We start from the raw sequence: 21,279 nt of genomic DNA, 5'->3' as shown, positions 1-21,279 counted from the left end.
TTTGGTACCCATACTTCAAACATCTTGTGTATTAAGGGGAGGGCACTTACTATTTTAGAAGTATTGTAGTTATTAGTAAAGAAATAGGAAGACCTCCTAGGCCGTTTCAGTGTGGGCCTTTGGGGTTGCTGTCCCTGGGTTCGTCACTGGTCAGAGTCATCTTCTAAGCTTTGCTCAGCTAATTCTGTCGATTCATCTAGGTTCTTTTCTTGGAAACTGAGTTGCCCAGAATCCACATTTGTTACTATACAATGGACAATCACCTTTTCAATTAGTGTATTCTTCTTGTACCATCCAGTGTATACTCTATTTAATACCAGAACCCATAAGAAACAAATTTAGTAAAAATCCAGGTTGGACACAGTTTCTCATGCCTGTAATCCCAGCACTTTGGAAGGCCAAGGCGGGCGGATCACTTGAGGTCAGGAGTTCAAGACCAGCCTAGCCAACATGTTGAAACCCTGATTCTACTAAAAATACAAAAATTAGCTGGGTATGGTGGCATGTGCCTATAGTCCCAGCTACTCGGGAGGCTGAGGCAGGAGAATTGCTTGAGCCCAAGTGGTGGAGGTTGCAGTGAGCTGAGATCTCACCACTGCACTCCAGCCTGGGCAACAGAGCACGACTCCACCTCAGAAAAAAAACAAATTTAATAAAAATCCAGAGCTTTAGAACAAAGGTACTAAATAATCTTAAAGGACATTATCATCCAAGTTATATTAGTGATTTTGCTTTCTTTAAAAAAAAAATTTATTAGAGATGGAGCCTCTTGATGTTGCCCAGGCTGACCTCCAACTCCTGGGCTCAAGCAATCCTCCAGCCTCAGCCTCCCGAGTAGCCAGGATATAAGAATATGCCACCATGCCCAGCTTTATTTTGCTTTCTAGTGTGCCTTTTTGTAGTTCCCGCAAAGCATAAGCATGCCTTCTATCTGTGGTACCCTTTCCAATATTTTATTTATCTCACATCACTAAGAAGATAAATTTATACAGCCACCGCTCTGTGCCAGACATTATTTAAGAAGTTATTTCACGCATTGTTTCATCTACCTTCACAAAACAACTCTAAAATAGGTATCATCTCCATTTTATAGATGAAAAAACTGAGGCTCACTTGCCCAAAGTGTCACAGCTAGCAAATGGAACTGAGCCAAGATTTAAGCAGCCTGACTCCAAAACCCATGTTTTGTCTACTAAACCTCTTCCGTATTAATTCTTCCTCCATATTAATTACGTCGTTAGGGTGGCTTCTCGATGCTCTCAGCTCCCCATCAGTACTCAAGCTTCCTGAGGGCAGGGATTCTATTTTGTTAACTGCTGTGTCCTCAAAGCCTTGAACAATGCCCCATATGTAAAGATACTAATAAATATGTGTTGGATGCATGTATGAATGAGTGATTTCTACTCCAGGGTGGATTGCCAAAGGGGACCTTCCCTGTCATATCTAAACCATCCCTTTATTCTTCTACATTCTCAAGTCACTCCAATTTCTTCTTCCCATCCACTCCAAACTTCTTGGAAGAATAGTCTTCATTTGCCACTTCCATTTCCTTACCCTCGATTTACCTCTTAAAGCTTAGGTTCTTGCTTTTGACATCTCACCAGGAAGCTACTAGGGACCTCTAGTTAGCAAATCCACTGAACAAATCTCAGTCTTTATACCCTTCATCCTGTCTGCAGAAGGTGGCAGTGTTGACTGCTCATTCCTTTGACTTCCATGAAGAACTCTACACTTTGGGTTCTTTTAACTCTAAAACCCCTTTCTCTTACTTCTCCTGTCTTATTCCCAGGTTCTATGTTTGTATCTCCATCTTTTCTTTCTTTACCCTCTTTCCCATGACAATCAGATGGCTTCCACTGGCATCTTTGTTTGGTGACTCGTCATTTCTTTAACAATGTGCCAGGCATGTTCCCATTGCTAGAAGTCACCCCTCTTCTAGTCCCAATGATGCTGAAGAAACAAAGCAGCAGGAAACAGAAGCAAACGTCCTTTCTTCACAGAGATACAAGATACGTCTCTGTTCCACCTGGATGTCCCACACCTCTTGTGATTCAACATGCCCCAAATTAAACTCATCGTTTTCTTGTGGGATCTGCTCTTCCTTCTGTTAATGGCACTACTATCTTCCTATTGCCCTGAAAGAGACTCCAGAGTCATTTTTGAGCCATGTTTCCTCCTTGCCCCAACTTCCAAATCAGTTGCCAAGTTCTGCTGGCAGTCACTGTGGTGACACTCTCTCACTCCTTTCTTCCCCTTCCCATCTTCACTGAGTGAGTTCAGGCCTCATTATCTCTTGGTTATTGCAGACTTTGCTAATGGAGATATGTCAGGGGTCCCTAAGACCACCCCCATGTTCAGTGATTCACTGGAAGGACTCAGCATAGAGGCATCCTTATAGCTAAGGTTTATTATGGTGAAAGGATACAAAAGAAAAGGTACATGGGGAAAACCCAGTGTAGGCTTCCAGGAGCCCTCTCCCAGTGAGGTCACATAGGATGTGCTGAATTTCTCCAGGAGCAAGTTGTAACAATGTGTGAAATGTCTTATCAGAGAGGTTAATTAGAGACTCAGTGCCTGGGGTGTTCACTGGATACTGGTGCTGGTTTATGACTAGCATGTGCCAAAATTCCTGACTCCCAGAAGGAAAGCAGGTGTTGAGTGTAAAGCCACATTGCTTGTACAAATAGCACAGCAACAGCAAGCCTCTCTTACCAGTCAGGGAAAGTTGTATACCAGTGCAGGGAGCTGTTTATCAGTCAGATTCCCAGATGCTAGCCAGAGTCCAACCTTGCAAACAGGCCTTCCTAAGGAAAGACCATCTCAGGCCTGCTGTGTTAACTCTTTTCTGCACGTGAGCCCTCTTCCTCCCCACTCTAGTCTTCCCTGCTGCCACCAGAGCAGCCCTGTTCTGTGCCTCTCAGAACTTTCCCTTCACAGACTCCTTCATGTTTGCCCTTCACAAGCTGACCACAGACTACCTTTCGATCTACCATTCTTTACCTTATGGGAGCCAAACTGAACTACTTACTTCTTCTCTTGACCAATGGCTCACGGTTAAAAATGCCCTTCCCTTGGGCCGGGCGCGGTGGCTCAAGCCTGTAATCCCAGCACTTTGGGAGGCCGAGACGGGCGGATCACGAGGTCAGGAAATCGAGACCATCCTGGCTAATACGGTGAAACCCTGTCTCTACTTAAAAATACAAAAAACTAGCCGGGCGACGAGGCGGGCGCCTGTAGTCCCAGCTACTCCGGAGGCTGAGGCAGGAGAATGGCGTAAACCCGGGAGGCGGAGCTTGCAGTGAGCTGAGATCCGGCCACTGCACTCCAGCCTGGGTGGCAGAGCAAGACTCCGTCTCAAAAAAAAAAAAAAAAAAAAAAAAAAATGCCCTTCCCGTTTAGTCTCATGCTGCTGATAAAGACATACCCGAGACTGGGCAATTTACCGAAGAAAGAGGCACCTACAGTTCCACATGGCTGGGGAGGCCTCACAATTATGGTGGAAGGCAAGGAGAAGCAAGTCATGTCTTACGTGGATGGCAGCAGGCAGAGAGAGAGCTTGTGCAGGGAAAATCCCCCTTATAAAACCATCAGATCTCATGAGACTTATTTACTATCACAAGACCAGCATGGGAAAGACCTGCCCCTATGATTCAATTACCTTCTACCGGGTTTCTCCAACAAAACATGGGAATCGTGGGAGTTACAATTCAAGATAAGTTTGGTTGGGGACACAGCCAAACCATATCAGCATTCACCTGTGCAAGTCCAGGTCCTACTCACCTTTCATGGCTCAGGTCCAACACAGCTTCTTCCTAAAGCCTTTTCTAATCCATCCCTTCATTGCCAGATCCCCAAATAAGGATAGCTTTCCTCTGATCTGCCAGCCTAATTTCTTTATTCTTTTGCTTCTTATTATTATCCACCTTGTATTTTACTTGTTTAATTACAACTTTTGTTTCCCTACTTGTTTTAAATTTGGGAGAGAAAGGACCTTTATATCCCCATTAGTGCCAAAGAAGCATCTGTTTTCTAAGAGATCCTCTGAATATTTGTGGATGAAATTCCCAAATGCTGACAATACCACTTGAGGAACTTGTCCCTCTTTTGGCTGTAATTTTCTCTGGGGACCTCAAGTTATCTAGTCCCTGAGCACAGTTACCCAGAGAAGGCAGCCGTATGAACTGAGCAGAGGCTGTAGAGCAGAGCAGAGGCTCTAGGGACAGACAGCCCTGGCATTGGTACCGGAGTCTACCTTCAAAAGCTTTGGGACTACATTGACCTCACTAAGCCTCAGGGCCCTCATTCCTAAAGTGAGGCTAATAACAGTGTGAGAATTAACCAAGAAAACACTTATGAAGTGCCAGGTCAGGCACATTACCCAGCTTGATAGGCCTTAATACATACTTTATTTTACAAGGAACCAGCTATCCTTGTAATTGCCACAAGTGTTCCACTGATTTTAACTGTTTGTTTTTTGGTTTTGTTTTTAATCAGTTGGATCTACACAAGTGAAAAAGATTTGAATGGTAGTAGCCACTGGGGAATCATTGCAACTTATAGTGGAGCTGGCTATTATCTGGATTTGTCAAGAAGAAGAGAGGAAACAGCTGCACAAGTTGCTAGCCTCAAGAAAAATGTCTGGCTGGACCGAGGAACCAGGGCAACTTTTATTGACTTCTCAGTGTACAACGCCAACATTAACCTGTTCTGTGTGGTCAGGTGTGTACTGAGGACACGCATCCCTCCTGTTTTTGTGTAGTTGTATGTACATCCTATTCTGGGGTTGGCTAGAAAAACCTTTGCCTGCAGTTAGCTAAATGAGCATGCCAAGGATCCAGACGGATAGCAACGAAGGGGTAAAAACTGAAGGCTTATTGAAATAAAGGATATTTGAGGAAGGAAGTTGGGATCCTAGAATATTACAAGTTGGAAAGAACCTTAACTCTGGTCCAAGTTCATCTCAATGCTGGAACCTTTCCAGATAAATATTGTGTTTTCCTAACATCTGTCCTTACCCATTATGAGGATGATCAGTGGCACATGTTCCATCACCAAGTCCCCTGCCCATCAAATCTTGATTCTTTCTGTGAAGTTTCTCACTCTCAGATGAGCCTCTACTATTAGCACACAAGCACAGTAATTGGAGTGCTTGTAGGAGGCTCAGTAGGATACCCAGGTACCTGCTCATGCTCAGGGCTGTCAGAATCACATAAAGTTCCTTCCTCAGATCCTGGGATGTTGCCATGATGACCCCTCTGGGAGACAGTAACGAAACTGACAAAGATTCCACTGGCTTGTCTGGGACTCCTCTTCATTCATTTATTCAGCAAACATCTATTGGACACTTAATATGGGCTAGGCATTGTTCTTGGCTCTTGGGACATGTCAGCAAACACAACAAAGATCCCTGCCTTTGCAGAGCTTGCATCCAACCAGGAGGAGATAGAGAATAAACATTAAACAATAAACAATACAAATTTTTTAGTATTTATTTTATTATATAATATATATAATATTAGAAGGTAATAGGTACTATCAAAAAGAAGGAAAAAGCAGAGCAAGAGGGAGTCAGAGTTCACCCACTTTAATCTTTCTGGTGAGCATGTCAGCAATACCCAAACATCGCTAACATGATTATTGCATGTATATTTACACACAAGATAAGAAGGGTTTATTCTCATAATAGTCTTGGTCATCATTCTTGAGGTTAAGCTCAATTCTGCTTTACATCGCTTGTTGGATTGTCCCAGTCTTTGTATTTAACAATGTTTGCAGAAAATAGTACCACATTAAATAAATTACAGATTATCCCTTATCCAAAATGCTTAAGACCGGAATGTTTGAGATTTAAGATTTTTTTCAGATTTTGGAATGTCTGCATATATATAAAATGAGATATCTTGGGGATGGGACCCAAGTCTAAACACAAAATTCATTTATGTTTCATAAATGAAACTTCATGCATATAGCCTGAAGGAAATTTCATTTTTCCCTTAGGGATGTTGAATAAACTGTTGTGTGCCTGCATGTTGACAATGACCTGTCACATGAAGTAAGGTGTGGAATTTTCCACTTGTGCTGTCATGTTGGTGCTCAAAATGTTTGGGATTTTGAAGCATTTTATATTTCAGATTTTCAGGTTAGAAACATTCAACCTGTCCTTGCTCACCATGGCAAAAAAAAAAAACAAAAGAAGAAAGGGAGGGAGGAAGGAAGCTAGGAAGGAGGGAGGGAGAGAAGGAAGGAAGGAAGGAAGGAAGGGAGGGAGGGAGGGAGGAAGGAAACAAGGAAACAAAGAAGGAAGGAAGGAAGGAAATACTCAACCAGTAATCCAGTAGTAGTTATCACTAGAAATTAATGAAAATCTATTGCAGTTATTATTGAGTTTTTCCTAAGTATTCCAGTGAAGATCAAAAGAATAGAATACAAAGGAAGAGAATAAAAACAGAGAGGCAACTCTGATATTTTAGTAAATTCTATTTATAGAAGATCTTGAGTATTTCTTTTGCTTCCTTCTTTACTTTAAGGATGAGCATTGTTAAGACAACTGCTTCATTTCTCTATACTGTTTTTCTAAGTTTCTGGAAGGGCAGGGCCAGAATGGACCAGAGAAATGACTTGACTCTTGAAGGCCACTTCCTTCCCTTTTGAGTTCCCAATGAAGCTGTCACATACAAGGCTCTTGGCTTCAGTGTTGCTCTCCTGAGTTTTTGGTTCTCACCCCTACTCTCCAACACATCAAATAGGAAAGAAAGAACAGGAAAACTGACAATGAAAAGGAAGGAAAATGTTCACACTTCTCTGACAGGTTCTAATTTACCATAGTCCCTGTTTTACTTGATTATTGCTCATGCATGTGTCCTGGATGCTCAGGTTCCAGGTGTGGCTATCTGTCCTGTAATGGCAGAGATAATGATGGCTAGTAGCTGACTAAAGGGCTTTTAAATGTCTTAAAATGAAACAGCTAGAGATTCTGTTTCTAGTTAGATAAGGAGTCTGTATCATTAACTGAATCACCCAACTTTCTCAGTGTGACACCCACAAAATGGGCATTTGACAAAAAAACCCTCAGTCCAGTTATGGTAAAGCAGTAAAGATCAGAGCCATCAGTATGGATGTAAAACAGTATATGTTTTAGACAATCAGACATCTATTGAGAACCCACCTATTCATTATAAGGCTCTGGGAATAAGAGAGAAAATTTCCTGGGAGGACAAAATATGTGATGCTATTTAGGTGTTACCTAATGAATGAATGAGAGACTCAGTTCCTATCTTTACATATGTACAAAATATATCCTACTTCTCAATGAGATCACACAAGTTTTGAGTGGATAGCTTGTACTTCTTTATATTCTTCATGTTGCATAGGAGAAAGACTTGAATTTAATAGAAGTCCTAGGGCCAGGTACAGTGGCTCACTCCTGTAATTCCAGCGCTTGGAAAGGCCCAGGCAGGAGTATCATTTGAGCCCAGAAGTTTGAGACCAACCTGGGCAAAAGGGCAAGACTCAGTCTCTGCCAAAAAAAAAAAAGTTAGTCGGGCATGGTACTGCACACTTATAATCCCAGCTACTCAGGAGTCTAAGGCAGGAGAATCCCTTGAGCCCTGGAATTTGAGGCAGCAGTGAGCTATGATTGCAACACTGCACTCTAGCCTGGGCAACACAGCGAGTCCCTAGCTCTTAAAAAAATAATAACAGAAGTCCTAGAAAAGTTTGTGTGTTGATTTACTTTTACATTAAAAGTATCTGGCATTTTGAGCAGCATAAATACAGAGAAGTAAAGGGCAGACTGAGCAGGAAGTACTCCTTTGGGACTGAAAGACTTCAGGAAGTCTTATTCCTTTGATGGCACAAAATTCTATAAGTATGGAATTATTAGCTGTGATCAAAATGTTTTGCCACTAGTTTGAGGGGACTTATGGTAGCAGTTTAATTACCTTGTAATGCACGAACAGAATAGATGGACATCCGTTCCTGGCTATATTCATGTGTTGTTATTGTTATTGTTTTAATTGTTCTTATTTCCATGCAGGTTATTGGTTGAATTCCCAGCAACAGGCGGTGTGATCCCATCTTGGCAATTTCAGCCTTTAAAGCTGATCCGATATGTCACAACTTTTGATTTCTTCCTGGCAGCCTGTGAGATTATCTTTTGTTTCTTTATCCTTTACTATGTGGTGGAAGAGATATTGGAAATTCGCATTCACAAACTACACTATTTCAGGAGTTTCTGGAATTGTCTGGATGTTGTGATCGTTGTGGTAGGTTTGAGAACAACATCAAATTTCCTATTCTGTCTTACAAGCATGTTAGCTAGAGTCTTAGATCTCCTCAGCCGTGTGGATCTTGATATTCCCAAAAAAGAATCTAAAAGTCCCCCTCAATTATATCAACTTCTGTTACTAATTATTTTCTCATTTTGCATGAGTAACTTTTCTGAGTATGAAGTGGAGAGGTATTTACAATATGCTCTCAACCACGCTAATGAGAATATCTCAGTAATTCATATTTGGCTTTAGTATGCCACATGAGGTGTGGAGGAGAAAACAGGTTTTTTTCCTTGGTTTTTTTTCACTAATGTTATTTTTCTTCAACTGCTAGTAAAAATCAATTTATATTTTCCTGTACATGTGTAAAGTTACAGCAAGAAAAACCTTGTCGGCCAGGTGTGGTGGCTCATGCCTGTAATCCCAGCACTTTGGGAGGCCGAGGCAGGAGGATCATTTAAGCCCCAGAGTTCAAGACTAGCCCGGGTAACATAGTGAGACTCTGTCTTTACAAAAAAAAAAAAAAAAAAAAATTTTAATTAGGCATGGTGGCACATACCTGTAGTCTCAGCTATTCCAGGGGCCGAAGTGGGAGGATCATTTGAGCCCAGGAGGTTGGGGCTGCAGTGAGCTATAAATGTACCACTACACTGCAGCCTGGGTGACAGAATGAGACCTTGCCTTGAAAAGAAAAGAAAAAAGAAAAATCATCCTGAAAATATTTTGGGCAGCAGAGAAAACTTTCTGCAGTTTAAAATTTTCTGCAAATAGTCTACAGAGTATAAAATGTAAGTTATATTCATCAAAGTTTTCTGTATGAGGTATAAGAAATCGTATAGGTATGAGCATGGTGGCTCATACCTATAACCCAGCACTTTAGGGAACTGAGGTGGGAGGATCACTTGAGGTCAGGAGTTTGATACCAGCCTGGGCAACATAGTGAGACCCCTCCCCATCTCTAAAAAATAAAAATAAAAAATAAAATAAATCAAAGGCAGAGTCATAATCAAGACCATGACACCATGTAAATTCTGTGTCTGCCCTTGACTCTATTATAACTTCTAATATTTTTTCAAGATGTTTTCCTGTCATCCTTATCACTTAATTAAGCATCAGTCACTTCCTTCCTATGGCCTCAGTGTATAAAAGACGTTTTACAAGCTTTTCTCCCTTCAGCAATAACAGGTAACCTTTTGCTAAGTCCAGTTTTACATTTAAGCATATAACAACATGCTTAATTGTTAGATGCTCACAAGCTTTGCTTGGCATAGATGTACCATGTGTTATTCTATGTCTTTCCTTCCCACTGCCTATGATAGCCATCACCTTCTCAAATCTCAGTAAATAATGCACTACCCTATTAGCATTCTCTCTTCTGTTAGCCCTCCTCAGGAGAATTATTCTTTCCCTTATCCTGCTCCTAAAAATTTATTTGGCCTTTGTGAAGCATTTACATCAAATTATTAAACTCTTCCCCACTAGAATTATTAATAGTTGATAAAATATGGAAAATATGTTATTCATGTGTGAGTGAAAGAACACTTAAGGTATAAAGAACTACATGGCCATATATTGCATGGCAATAACAATATTAGCAGTGATAATAATTGTAATAGTAATAATAATAATGGCTAACACTTTAGAAGCTACTGTGTTAGGCATCTCCGGGTGCTTTTCATGGTACAGAACTCATTTGTTCCTCATAGTAACACTGCCTCTCAAGTCATGGATATGTGCACTTTAGAAAGAGTTTTTACTTAAAGTAAAAATTCCTATAGAATAGATGGTGTTGACCCCATCAGGTCATGATGCAGTTAGAAGTGCATCCCGTCTTTTATGATGGCCATATAACATCACATAAATCAAGGTAAACCCTTGATCCCCAAATTCTCAATGTATTAACAATGAACAGAGTTACACAAGAATTGTAGCATTTAAGGAAACAGGAGAGACAATAATACTGGAAATAATTTTTCAGAATATTTCTGTTCAGAGTGATGGCAGAGTGCAGGCCATATACATTGACAGTTATCCCAGAACACAGTTCTTGTTTGGAACTATAAGGATGCAAACCCTGCCTTTTGGCTTATATGGATTTATTTATATTTAGGCCATTGAAATAATGATAAAAAGGTAAGTATGGTATGCTAATTAAGAACAGACTTCCTTTTTTATTTTTTAACCAAAGAACTCAGTATCAACAAAAGACTAGTCAGTGGTATTCACCCTTTTTGATCATACACACCTATCAGTGAAAGCTTTGACTACACACCCTATTGTATTATCTTTATTTGTAAATTGTATGCATACATTGGTGTAACAGGTACATCCGTAAAATATTCACATATATAGACTTTTAAAGATTGGGATAAAATTAATACAAATAGAATTCCAACACTTTCTTACCACCTACCTAGAAGTTGTAACATTTTCTTCCCATACCCCAGTGAATTGCCTTGTGCCGCTTTGGCTACCAATAGGAGAAAAGGGAATGATATCATGGAAATTGTCTCTTTGACTCAGCAGCCACAGCATTTTGCAAGTATTTCTTTGAAAACTTACTTCACTGTGCTTTTCATTTTTTTTTTTTAAACAACGCTTAATACTGCCAGACAACAATTCAGACAGTGTGCTTTTAGTTTATAAAGAACAAGGAAGGGCTACTGGAATCCCACTTGTCCTTTGAAACATTTGCTGATCAAGTGTAGAAGTTAGGGCATGCTTTCTGGTCACCCACAAAACACACCCTGTGCTCTACTGGACCTTCAAACCAATGAAAAGAGCCAACACTTTTTGTTTTATCTAGCCAAAATTTGCTTATGTTTACCAAAACCTGAAAAGAAATTATATTTTAAATATAAATATAATGACATCTTGAAATCACTTTGAAATTTTCTTTGTTTTCCTTTTTTGTTTCTCCAACACGTTCTGAAGTACACAGGCTGCATCAGTCAGCCATTTGTCCTGAGCAATAGTCTTTCAAAACTAGCAGAATTACTTGAAAAAAGAAGACTATTAAGGAATTTAAACTCAAATAATTTGTTGACTGCTTGCTAGGTTTTACAGGGTAAAATGACTAATTCTTTTTTTGTTTTTTTTTTTTTTGAGGCAGATTCTCCCACCGTCCCCCAGGCTGGAGTGCAGTGGCGCGATCTCGGCTCACTGCAAGCTCCGCCTTCCAGGTTCAGGCCATTCTCCTGCCTCAGCCTCCCGAGTAGCTGGGACTACAGACGCCCGCCACCATGCCCAGCTAATTTTTTGTATTTTTAGTAGAGATGGGGTTTCACCGTGTTAGCCAGGATGGTCGATCTCATGACCTCGTGATCCGCCTGCCTTAGCTTCCCAAAGTCATGGGATTACAGACACGAGCCACCGCGCCCGGCCCGACTAATTCATTTATTCAACGAGTATTTTCTGAGCACCTACTATGTACTTGGCACTGCTCTAGGCACTGGGGATATAGGAATGAATAAAATAGCCCAAATCTCTGCCCTCCTAATTTTCTGATATGGAGAGAAAGTTCTTTTATAGACAGGGATGAGAATCCCACAAAAAACTCAGGAGTGATAATAACATTGCAGATGCTCACAAAATCTCTTTCCTCATCTCTTCTTTCATCCCCTATTTGGAAGGAAAGGTTTCAAAGAAATGTAGCATATCATGACATTGTTGTATAAATGACCATCTTCTTCATAATTTTATAAACATTTGTCTTGTGCAGAGTAAAAACAACTGGACTGCATAACAAATTATACCTGGTGAGAGTTGGGTAAAGAGTTACCACTGGATCCAGTCCACCAATCCAAATGTTTTTCTACATGGATTAGTTGAGATGAGCTCCTCATCTCAGGAAAAGCCCTTGGTTCACATATTCCCCCTGCAGGCCTTCTTGAGCCCACTGTGTTAATCATTCCCACCACCAACACAAAAATACAAAATTGGCTCTGGAAATCCTTCACAGATAAGAAAAGGAAGATGGGGAGGTTGGCTTTTTAGCTGTGATCAGCAACCAGGCTGGTCTTTGCTATGAGAATCACATGGGGGACCATGATCTGGATGGCCATCTCAGGAAGGGAGGGCTAATGAAGTGGTCTCTGGCCATCATTCCTAAGAGGAGAGAATGGACAGCAAAGATTGCAGCACCTGCCACAGCCCACCTGCTGCAGATTCAGACCCCCCAGTGGGGCCAGGTGGTTATGACTAACCCCTAGCACTGTCTACATTTAGTGGTGATGGATGCCAAGGAGGGGGCAGTGTCCCCTTGGATCTGGTTGTAAAGCCTAGAACCAAAGCATATGTGGAAAGTTGTAGGGTCATGAGTTAAGGGACATAAATGAGCAAGAGAGAAGCCCTTGGCTCATTTATTCCCACTGCAGGCCTTCTTAAGCCCTCTGTGTTCATCATTCCCATTGTCTTTCAAGCCCAAGCTCATTCTTTGTTCTCATGGGCACTCCTTTTTAGGACATCTTGTGCCCCTCTTCACTTTATGTTGTGTGATGCCAACTCTTCAGTAGTTTTTTGTATTATTTAACTTCATGTGTTTATCTGCTCTTAAACCAGAATATAAGTGTCTTAAGGGCAGGATTTATGCGGTTTACTTCTGTTTATTCCTCTTAGCCCCTTGCACGGTGCTGTATACATAGACACATTATACATACTATATTTTTGTTGAGCAGAGCGAAGAATGGCTGGCAGTTGGAGAATGAAGAGAAACTGGAAAATTTTAAATTTAAAAATCACAAATAAAAACAGCAGGTTTAAGGCAAGAAAGCAAGAGGGTGGAAAGTGATTAAAATGAAGGTGGCGGAAAAAACAGAAAGCATTCCTCTTGGAGTTTGAGTCTGTTATAGTGTAATCTCTTCTGTGTATGCATGTACATGTGTGTAATGCATATGTGCACAATGCATGCATGCATGCCTTCATTGGGTTTCTATTCTGAACTAAGGAAATGCAAGCAATATATTGTTTTACTTATTTTATGGCAGGGCTTAACACTTTCCATTTGAGTGAGTGACTTTTAAGAATGACATTGGGTAAGTATAATGGTGAACCCTACAATTAATACATTGGTGAAGAAAAGTATACTAGTCATATTAAGGTATGTTTTATATTTCTAAAACACTGTAATAAAATTTAAATCTTTTGCTTTCCAGCTATCAGTGGTAGCTATAGGAATTAACATATACAGAACATCAAATGTGGAGGTGCTCTTACAGTTTCTGGAAGATCAAAATACTTTCCCCAACTTTGAGCATCTGGCATATTGGCAAATACAGTTCAACAATATAGCTGCTGTCACAGTATTTTTTGTCTGGATTAAGGTAATTTATAAATTTCATGTCCTACATTTTAAGTAATATTTTCTTTCAAAAATAATTGAGTTCCACAAAATCATGGAATACTTGAATTCGAAATTCGAGTGACTGGCCAGAGCTGCTCCATATTTACTTTGTTTTAAGACAGGGTCTCACTCTGCCACCCAGGCTGGAGTGCAGTGGTATGATGACAGCTCATTGCATCCTCAACTTCCCAGGTTCGAGCGATCCTCCTACCTCATCCTCCAAAGTCACTGGGACTACAGGCATGTGCCACTATATCCAGCTAATTTTTAAATTTTTTTGTAGAGATAAGGTCTCACTATGTTGCCCAGGCTGGTCTTGAATTCATGGGTTCAAGTAATCCTCCCACTTCTGCCTCCCAAAGTGCTGGGATTATAGGCATGAGCCACCATGTCAGGCCTCATATTTTACATATGAAGTAAACTATTGAAACTCATGTGATCATTCCTCTCACTGACAATGATACACTTCTCCTGCTATCTGAATTAGTGCAAGATCAGTCCCTATAGGTTTTGTTTAACAAATGCAGTAAGAGGCCTTTCAGTGTGTTAGCTGGGCCTGGGGCCCCGGGTTGCTCTGACAGAGGCAGGTCTGAGTTTTACCTGATACGAGATGAACAGGTGAAGGAAAAGGAACTCAGAGAGAGGGAAGGATCAGGTGGAGGGAAGGGGAGAGTTGCTGCACTTGGAAGTGCTTGCTGGAAGGAATCGCCTCTTTTCCAGGTAGAGGCTGTAAGGGAAGATTTACCTAGAATTAAGGTTGGAACAGACACCGCTTCCAAATAGTTCCTTCCTCACTCATTTCCTTATTATCTCAAGATATAATGTGCATTTCCATGTGTGTGAAAGGTTATGACATTTCATATACAATGAGCTTCAATTCTGGAGATGGAGGAAATTTCAGTAATTCTCAGGCAGCAGCTGCCGTCCCGTCACCAGCACAGGCTCTGATTGTGCTGTCCAGACAGTAACTACTAGCCACATGTGCCTATTTAAATTCAAATTTAAATTAATTAAGCTTAAATACAATTAAAAATGCAGTTCCTTGGTCCTACTGGCCACACGTTAAGTGTTCAGTGGCTATATATGGCTACTCTCTAGGACAGTGGAAATGTAGAACATCTCCATCATCACAGAACGTTCTCTTGAACAGCACAGTTCTAGAAGGTACTTACCCATTATGTACTTTCCTGAGTTGGTATTCATACCTAGAAGGACTGAGGTTTATCAAAAGGCATAGACCCAGACCAGGCACGGTGGCTCATGCCTGTATTGCCAGCATTTTGGGAGGCCAAGGTAGGCGAGTCCTCTGAGCCCAGGAGTTCAAGACCAGCCTGGGCAACATGGCAAAACCATCTCTATTAAAAATACAAAAATTAGCTGGGGGTGGTGGCACTTGCCTGTAATCCTAGCTACTTGGGAGGCTGAGGCGGGAGGATTGCTTGAATCCAGAAGGCGGAAGGTTGCAATGAGCCAAGATCGCACCACTACATTCCAGCCTGGACAACAGAGTGAGACCTCGTCTCAAAAAAAAAACAAAAAAATGCGTAGACTTTATCCTGTATTTCTCATGCTATTTATTTATTGACATGCTTGTTCAAGAGAAACCATCACTAAAGCACAAAACCTTGATTACAACATAGTAATAATAATAATAATAAATAGCAAAAATAATGATAGTAATAGGAATGTTCTGTGGTGATGGAAATGTTCTATATTTCCATTGTCCTAGACAGCAGCCACTAGCCACGTATAGGCATGGAACATTTAACATATGGCTAGTGGGACCAAGGGACTGAATTTTTAATTGTATTTAATCCTAATTAATTTAAATTTGAATTTAAATAGCCACACATGTTTGGATAGCGCAGTCAGAGCCTGTGCTGGTGACAGGATGGCAGGTGCTGCCTGAGAATTACTGAAGTTTCCTTGATTATTATTAGTTTAATAATAATAATAAAGATAGTAATAATAATAAAGATCTCAGCTGGGCACAGTGGCTTATGCACTTTGGGAGGCTGAGGCGGGCAGATCACCTGAGGTCGGGTTGGAGACCAGCCTGGCCAACATGGTGAAACCCTGTCCCTACTAAAAATACAAAAAAAAAAAAAAAAAAAAAATTAGCTGGATGTGGTGGAATATACCTGTGATCCCAGCTACTTGGAAGTCTGAGGCAAGAGAATCACTTGAACCCAGGAAGCGGAGGTTGCGGTGAGCTGAATTGTGCCACTGCACTCCAGCCCGGGCAACAGAGCAACACTTCGTCTCAAAAAAAAATTAAAAAAAAAAAAAGGATCTCAAATGAATTGGGATTATATTAAGTAATGTGATTACAGCAATCCTCAAAAAATATTTCACTGTGGTCAGAAACAATGTATAACAGACCTTTAAGTAAACTTCTAGAGATTTATCTGCAACATGTGTCTCAAGCTGTTGTGTTTTATTTAGTGCTTCTCTTGGAAATGTCTTGCCCCTCCATACTTTATCATTAAGGTCTTTAAGGCAGGGATCATGACTCCACTTCTAATATCTTATCATGTGTTCTTCCACTGAGGCTTCTACCTAAAGCTAAACAATCTGGGCAGCCATCCTCAGTGCCTTATCTACCAACATGCTCAATATGGCTTTGTAGTCAGGCAGAGCATGGTTCACTACCAACATGCTCAATATGGCTTTGCAGGGTTCACTGTCTACCAATAGGGTTCACTATCTACCAACATGCTCAACATGGCTTTGCAGTCAGGCAGAGCAGGCTTTGCAGTTCAGGCAGAGCAGCTGGCCGCAGGCTCCAGCTGACTCCTGGGGATAGATTGCCAATATTTCAGACACTGCAGAGATTTGAGGCAATGTACATAAAGCCCTCCACACATAACTGATGCACAACAAATGACAATATTATGCAACAAGAATTTCCTGGGGGGTTTTATAGTTAATTTTTATTTGCGTGGAGTTTTTTTTCCCTCTCTTTTACTTTAATCCTTTCTGGGGGAATAAGCATCACTAGTCACAGTTCATGGCAGCCTCGACTTCCCAGGTTCAAGCAACTCTCCCACCTCAGCCTCCTGAGTAGCTGAAACCACAGGTGTGTGTCACCACACCTGACTAATTTATTTTTATTGTTTAGTGAAACAGAATCTTGCCATATTGCCCAGGCTGATCTTAAAGTCCTGGGCTCAAGCGATCCTCCTGCCTTAGTCTCCCAAAGTGCCAGGATTATAGATGTGAGCCACTGCACTCAGCCTTTTTTTTTTTTAATTGTAGTGATACACATAGCATAAAACCTACCATTTTAACCATGTTTAAGTGTACAATTCAGTGGCATTAAGTACATTCACAGTGTTGTGCAACCATTGCCATTATGCATTTTCAGAACTTTTTCATTATTCTAAACTGAAACTTTGTATCTATTAAACACTGACTCCCAATTCCCTCGAGTCCCTGGTAACCTGCATTCCACTTTCTGTCACTATGAGTTTGACTATTCTAAGTACCTCATGTAAGTGGAATCATACAGTATTTGTCCTTTTGTGTCAGGCTTATTTCACTTTGCATGTTTTCAAGGTTCATCCATGTTGTAACGTGTCAGAATTTAATTTCTTTTCAGAATGAAATAATGTTTTATTATATACAGTCACACCACTTTGTTTATCCATTCATCTATTGATCAGTCTTCTCTCTCTTTTACAGCTCTTCAAATTCATCAATTTTAACAGGACCATGAGCCAGCTCTCGACAACCATGTCTCGATGTGCCAAAGACCTGTTTGGCTTTGCTATTATGTTCTTCATTATTTTCCTAGCATATGCTCAGTTGGCATACCTTGTCTTTGGCACTCAGGTCGATGACTTCAGTACTTTCCAAGAGTGTATGTAAGTATATATGAAATTAAGAAGAAAAATTTAATCAGAGTTGTCACTGCTTCTGAAGAATAAATCTTCATATGAGGTTGCTATATGACCACCAAGTGTTTAAAACTAGTTATTTTAAATAAGAAGTAATTACCTTTTCCCAAAACATTGATCTACCAATGCAAAGAAGACAATGGATCCTGAAATGCTTACGATAGCAGCCCAAAGTAGTAAGATACAGTTAACAGCTGTAGGAAACCAACACTGTTCTGAAGACTGAGGTTTTCTTTGCACCAAATGCAGATGGTAGCTTCTAGAAGGCTGTTTGCCTATATTCTTACTCCTGCTGAATATTGTTGCCATATATTTAGAACTTCAAGTTATTTTCTAAGGAAAAAAGCAAGATATTTCTAATATTCTAGGGTAAACTCAGACCAGTACAAGAATTTTCAGGTTTTTTTCCAAAGATCCCAAATGTGAAATAACAAAAAGCAACCAGTGTCAGATTTCTATGCCATTTAGAAAGGAGTTAGTTTAAAAAGGAATGGAAGTGATAGAGGTTTGTGCATAGATATCTCTAATTAATATTGCTGTTGATAAAAGCGATTTTACTAAGACCCAGGACTGACAACACTTAGCCACTTTGACCCCATTTTAAGTACATGTCAGAATATTGGATCTTTGAGCACAAACCATTTTGGGTTTTGGGCGGGGGTTGTTGTTTTGTTTTGTTTTTGAGGCAGGGTCTTGCTCTGTTGCCCAGGCTGGAGTGCAGTGGTGTGATCATAGCTCACTGCAGCCTTGAACTCCTAGGCTCAAGCAATCCTGCTGCCTCAGCCTGCTGAGTGGCTGGGACTACAGGTGTATGCCACCATGCCTGGCCAAGTTTTTACATTTTTTTGTGAAAATGGATCTCACTGTGTTGCCCAGGCTGGTACTGAACTCCGGGACTCACACTATCCTCTCACCTCAGCTTCCAGAAGTGCTGGGATTACAGGCATGAGCCACCACACCAGGCCCCTTTTTTTTTTTTAAGAAATTTTTAACTTTAGACCCAGGGTAACTGTCGTCAAGGTTTAGAGTTAACATGTTTTACCTAGATTATGTGTTGAATTGTTATAGCCAATTGCTTTATAAGTTATTGAATAATAATTGTATTTTCTTTTTTCTTTTTTTTTTTTTTTTTTTTGTTTTTTGAGATGGAGTCTCGTTCCATCGCCTAGGCTGGAGTGCAGTGGTGCAATCTCGGCTCACTGCAACCTCTGCCTCACGGGTTCAAGCGATTCTCCTGCCTCAACCTCCCGAATAGCTGAAATTACGGGCGCCTGCCACCACGCCCAGCTAATTTTTGTATTTTTAGTGCAGACGGGGTTTCACCATGTTGGCCAGGCTGGTCTGGAATTCCTGACCTCGTGATCCGCCCGCCTCGGCCTCCCAAAGTGCTGGGATTACAGACGTGATCCACTGCGCCTGGCCTGTATTTTCTTTTTAACCAAATGGAAATAACCTCTGTAGCATGAAAGCATTTTATTATTATTGCAGAAGGCTTTAATTGCTGATATAAGTAGCAAGACTTTTTAAATGGGATTGACAATTTTCTGTTATTTGGCAGCTACGTATACTGCTAAAAAGGTCCAAAAATATGAAATCATCTTTAAGAAATGTTGTATCTACTACTGGACATTCTTTGTTTTTGTATTGTGGTGTTTTGTTTTATTTTTATAGCTTCACTCAATTCCGTATCATTTTGGGCGATATCAACTTTGCAGAGATTGAGGAAGCTAATCGAGTTTTGGGACCAATTTATTTCACTACATTTGTGTTCTTTATGTTCTTCATTCTTTTGGTATGTACATTTTTATTTATAGTGAGGTTCAATTTAAACTTCATATTCGTAAATCCTTGTCTTCTCTTTTCTCTCACACTCTGTGTCCTATCGTTTTTAAATAAAGACTCAGGAAGTAGAAAAATGTGTGGATGTTGGAAAACTTGTTTTCCTTTTATTCACAGTTTTAAGACTCATATCAAATACCTTTTCCGTGGTCTTTCATTGATCCGTATATATGTGTCTATTCAATGCAAAAAAAAATAGATCTTTTCCATGGTCTTTCATTTCTCTCTATATATGTATCTATTCAATGCAAAAAATAAATTAGATCAAATACAAATTTATAAAGATACCTAAAATAGTGCTTTGCCTAAAAAGTAGAATATGCTTACATGCTTTTTAAACACATGTGTCAGCACTTTTGTAGTCACTTGCTAGCATGACTTTTCTCTTTCTTCTGTTCTTTTTAAGAAATAAGAACTGAAAAGCAAGCTAGGTCTAGGATGTCAAGAGTAATAGTTGAGTGAATCATCGCATGTCAAAATTAGGATATTCCATTTTAAATTATTTATATCCCATTCATCTAGAGACTGCCTACAGAGAATATTCAAATAATTAAGTTTAAAACTAAATGTAACAATGAATGGAAATTGCATTAAAATTATTTTCAAAAATAATTTTATTCTCTTGATATGGTACAAATGAACATTTTTAATGTTTTTGCCCTAAGTTAATTAATATTTTTTAAGGTGTTTTGTTCTTTTTCTTAACATTTATATATTCACTTGTCTACTGAGAAGGTGTTAAGCCAGCTTAATTTAGGCGGTATTTTTCATCTAAACACTAACAATCATCTTAAGAACAATTTTCTTAAGAAAATAACATTTTTTCATTTCAATAAATTGTGTAAAGATCCCTTGAGGAAGGTTGAGTGATCACATTTTCAGCAATTCAGTGTAATAACTCTAATGTCAGTCCGGGTATTACTGGTTAAGTGTATGGTACTGGTTAAGTGTAATTGGGTATTAGATGTACTGTATTAATTTCCTACTTTTTTAACTATTTTTTTTCTGGGGAGACACAGCCTCTGGTGTAAAACAAAGGCATGTTCCCTAGCTGTACTTTAACAGGACTGAAAAGGTCAGGAATATTATTCAAGTCCATATGTATCTTGCTGTATGCATGGATTATGGCTCGTGTTTAAACTTACACCTCTTAAGCTTCTTCTTCCTATCATATATTAAAGAAAACAATAGAGAGAAGAATAAGCCTTTGTTACTCTACCGTTGATAGTACTTTGTATTCTAGAGTACCTGAATCTCTACTAAGAAAGCAAAAACCAGGAATTGAGAGTCCTGCACCGGACCCTTCAGTTGATCTCAGGCCACCTAGTTTTCTCCATTTATCAATCTGCCAAACAAAGGACGGATAGAATCGTGGCAACTGGAAATGCTCAAATGTGGAGTTGTTTGAATGTGGTCCTTTAGTAGGCAGCCATCTTACCAGATCTAGAGTATTCAGTCACCTTACCAGATTAGTCACCAGAACATGACAAGAAGCTCTTAGTTTCTATCTTTATACTAAAATTGTTTTTTGGAAGACTGCACAAAAAAGAATTGCTCTCCTAGCACCTCCCAGAGATATAGATGGATGGATGGATGGATGGATAGATACATACATACATACATACATACATACATACATACATACATACGTAGACACATAAATAGCTACATAGATAGAAGTCTACTTTCAATACACACCTGTCTTTTAAGGAAATGACAAGCTGAGCATGGGGTTGGCCACTTTTCTGAGCTGATTGCCAGGTGTTGGTTGATTGCCCCTGTTTAACAAGAAGGCACAGTGTTATGAAGTGGCTCAACTGAACCAGGATAACCCCACTCTTCCCCACATCAACAGGAAAGACATCCTGGTGCAGATGTCCATCTGATAATTAAGCAAACCTTGGGAGACAGGATGGAGAGGAGGCTGAGC

The 21,279-nt window shown here is 40.0% G+C and overlaps 1 protein-coding gene across 2 annotated transcripts in view; it reads left to right on the top strand.

The window, feature by feature from the left end:
- PKD2 (polycystin 2, transient receptor potential cation channel) overlaps positions 1-21,279 on the top strand; it is a 69,874-nt gene that overhangs the window by 33,200 nt on the left and 15,395 nt on the right. Inside the window, exons 5-9 of one of the 2 annotated variants that reach the window (XM_010366154.2) lie at positions 4,495-4,719; positions 8,036-8,264; positions 13,424-13,591; positions 17,296-17,477; positions 19,182-19,302. In XM_010366154.2, the coding sequence (XP_010364456.1) occupies positions 4,495-4,719; positions 8,036-8,264; positions 13,424-13,591; positions 17,296-17,477; positions 19,182-19,302 (925 nt within the window). The remainder of the gene's footprint in view (positions 1-4,494; positions 4,720-8,035; positions 8,265-13,423; positions 13,592-17,295; positions 17,478-19,181; positions 19,303-21,279) is intronic. The other variant, XM_030919311.1, reaches the window with a different exon arrangement.

Source organism: Rhinopithecus roxellana, chromosome 2 (assembly GCF_007565055.1).
Source record: "Rhinopithecus roxellana isolate Shanxi Qingling chromosome 2, ASM756505v1, whole genome shotgun sequence".
Taxonomy (NCBI): Eukaryota; Metazoa; Chordata; class Mammalia; order Primates; family Cercopithecidae; genus Rhinopithecus; species Rhinopithecus roxellana.
The sequence above is the reverse complement of the archived record's forward strand: the minus strand, read 5'-3'. Positions and strand labels throughout refer to the sequence as shown.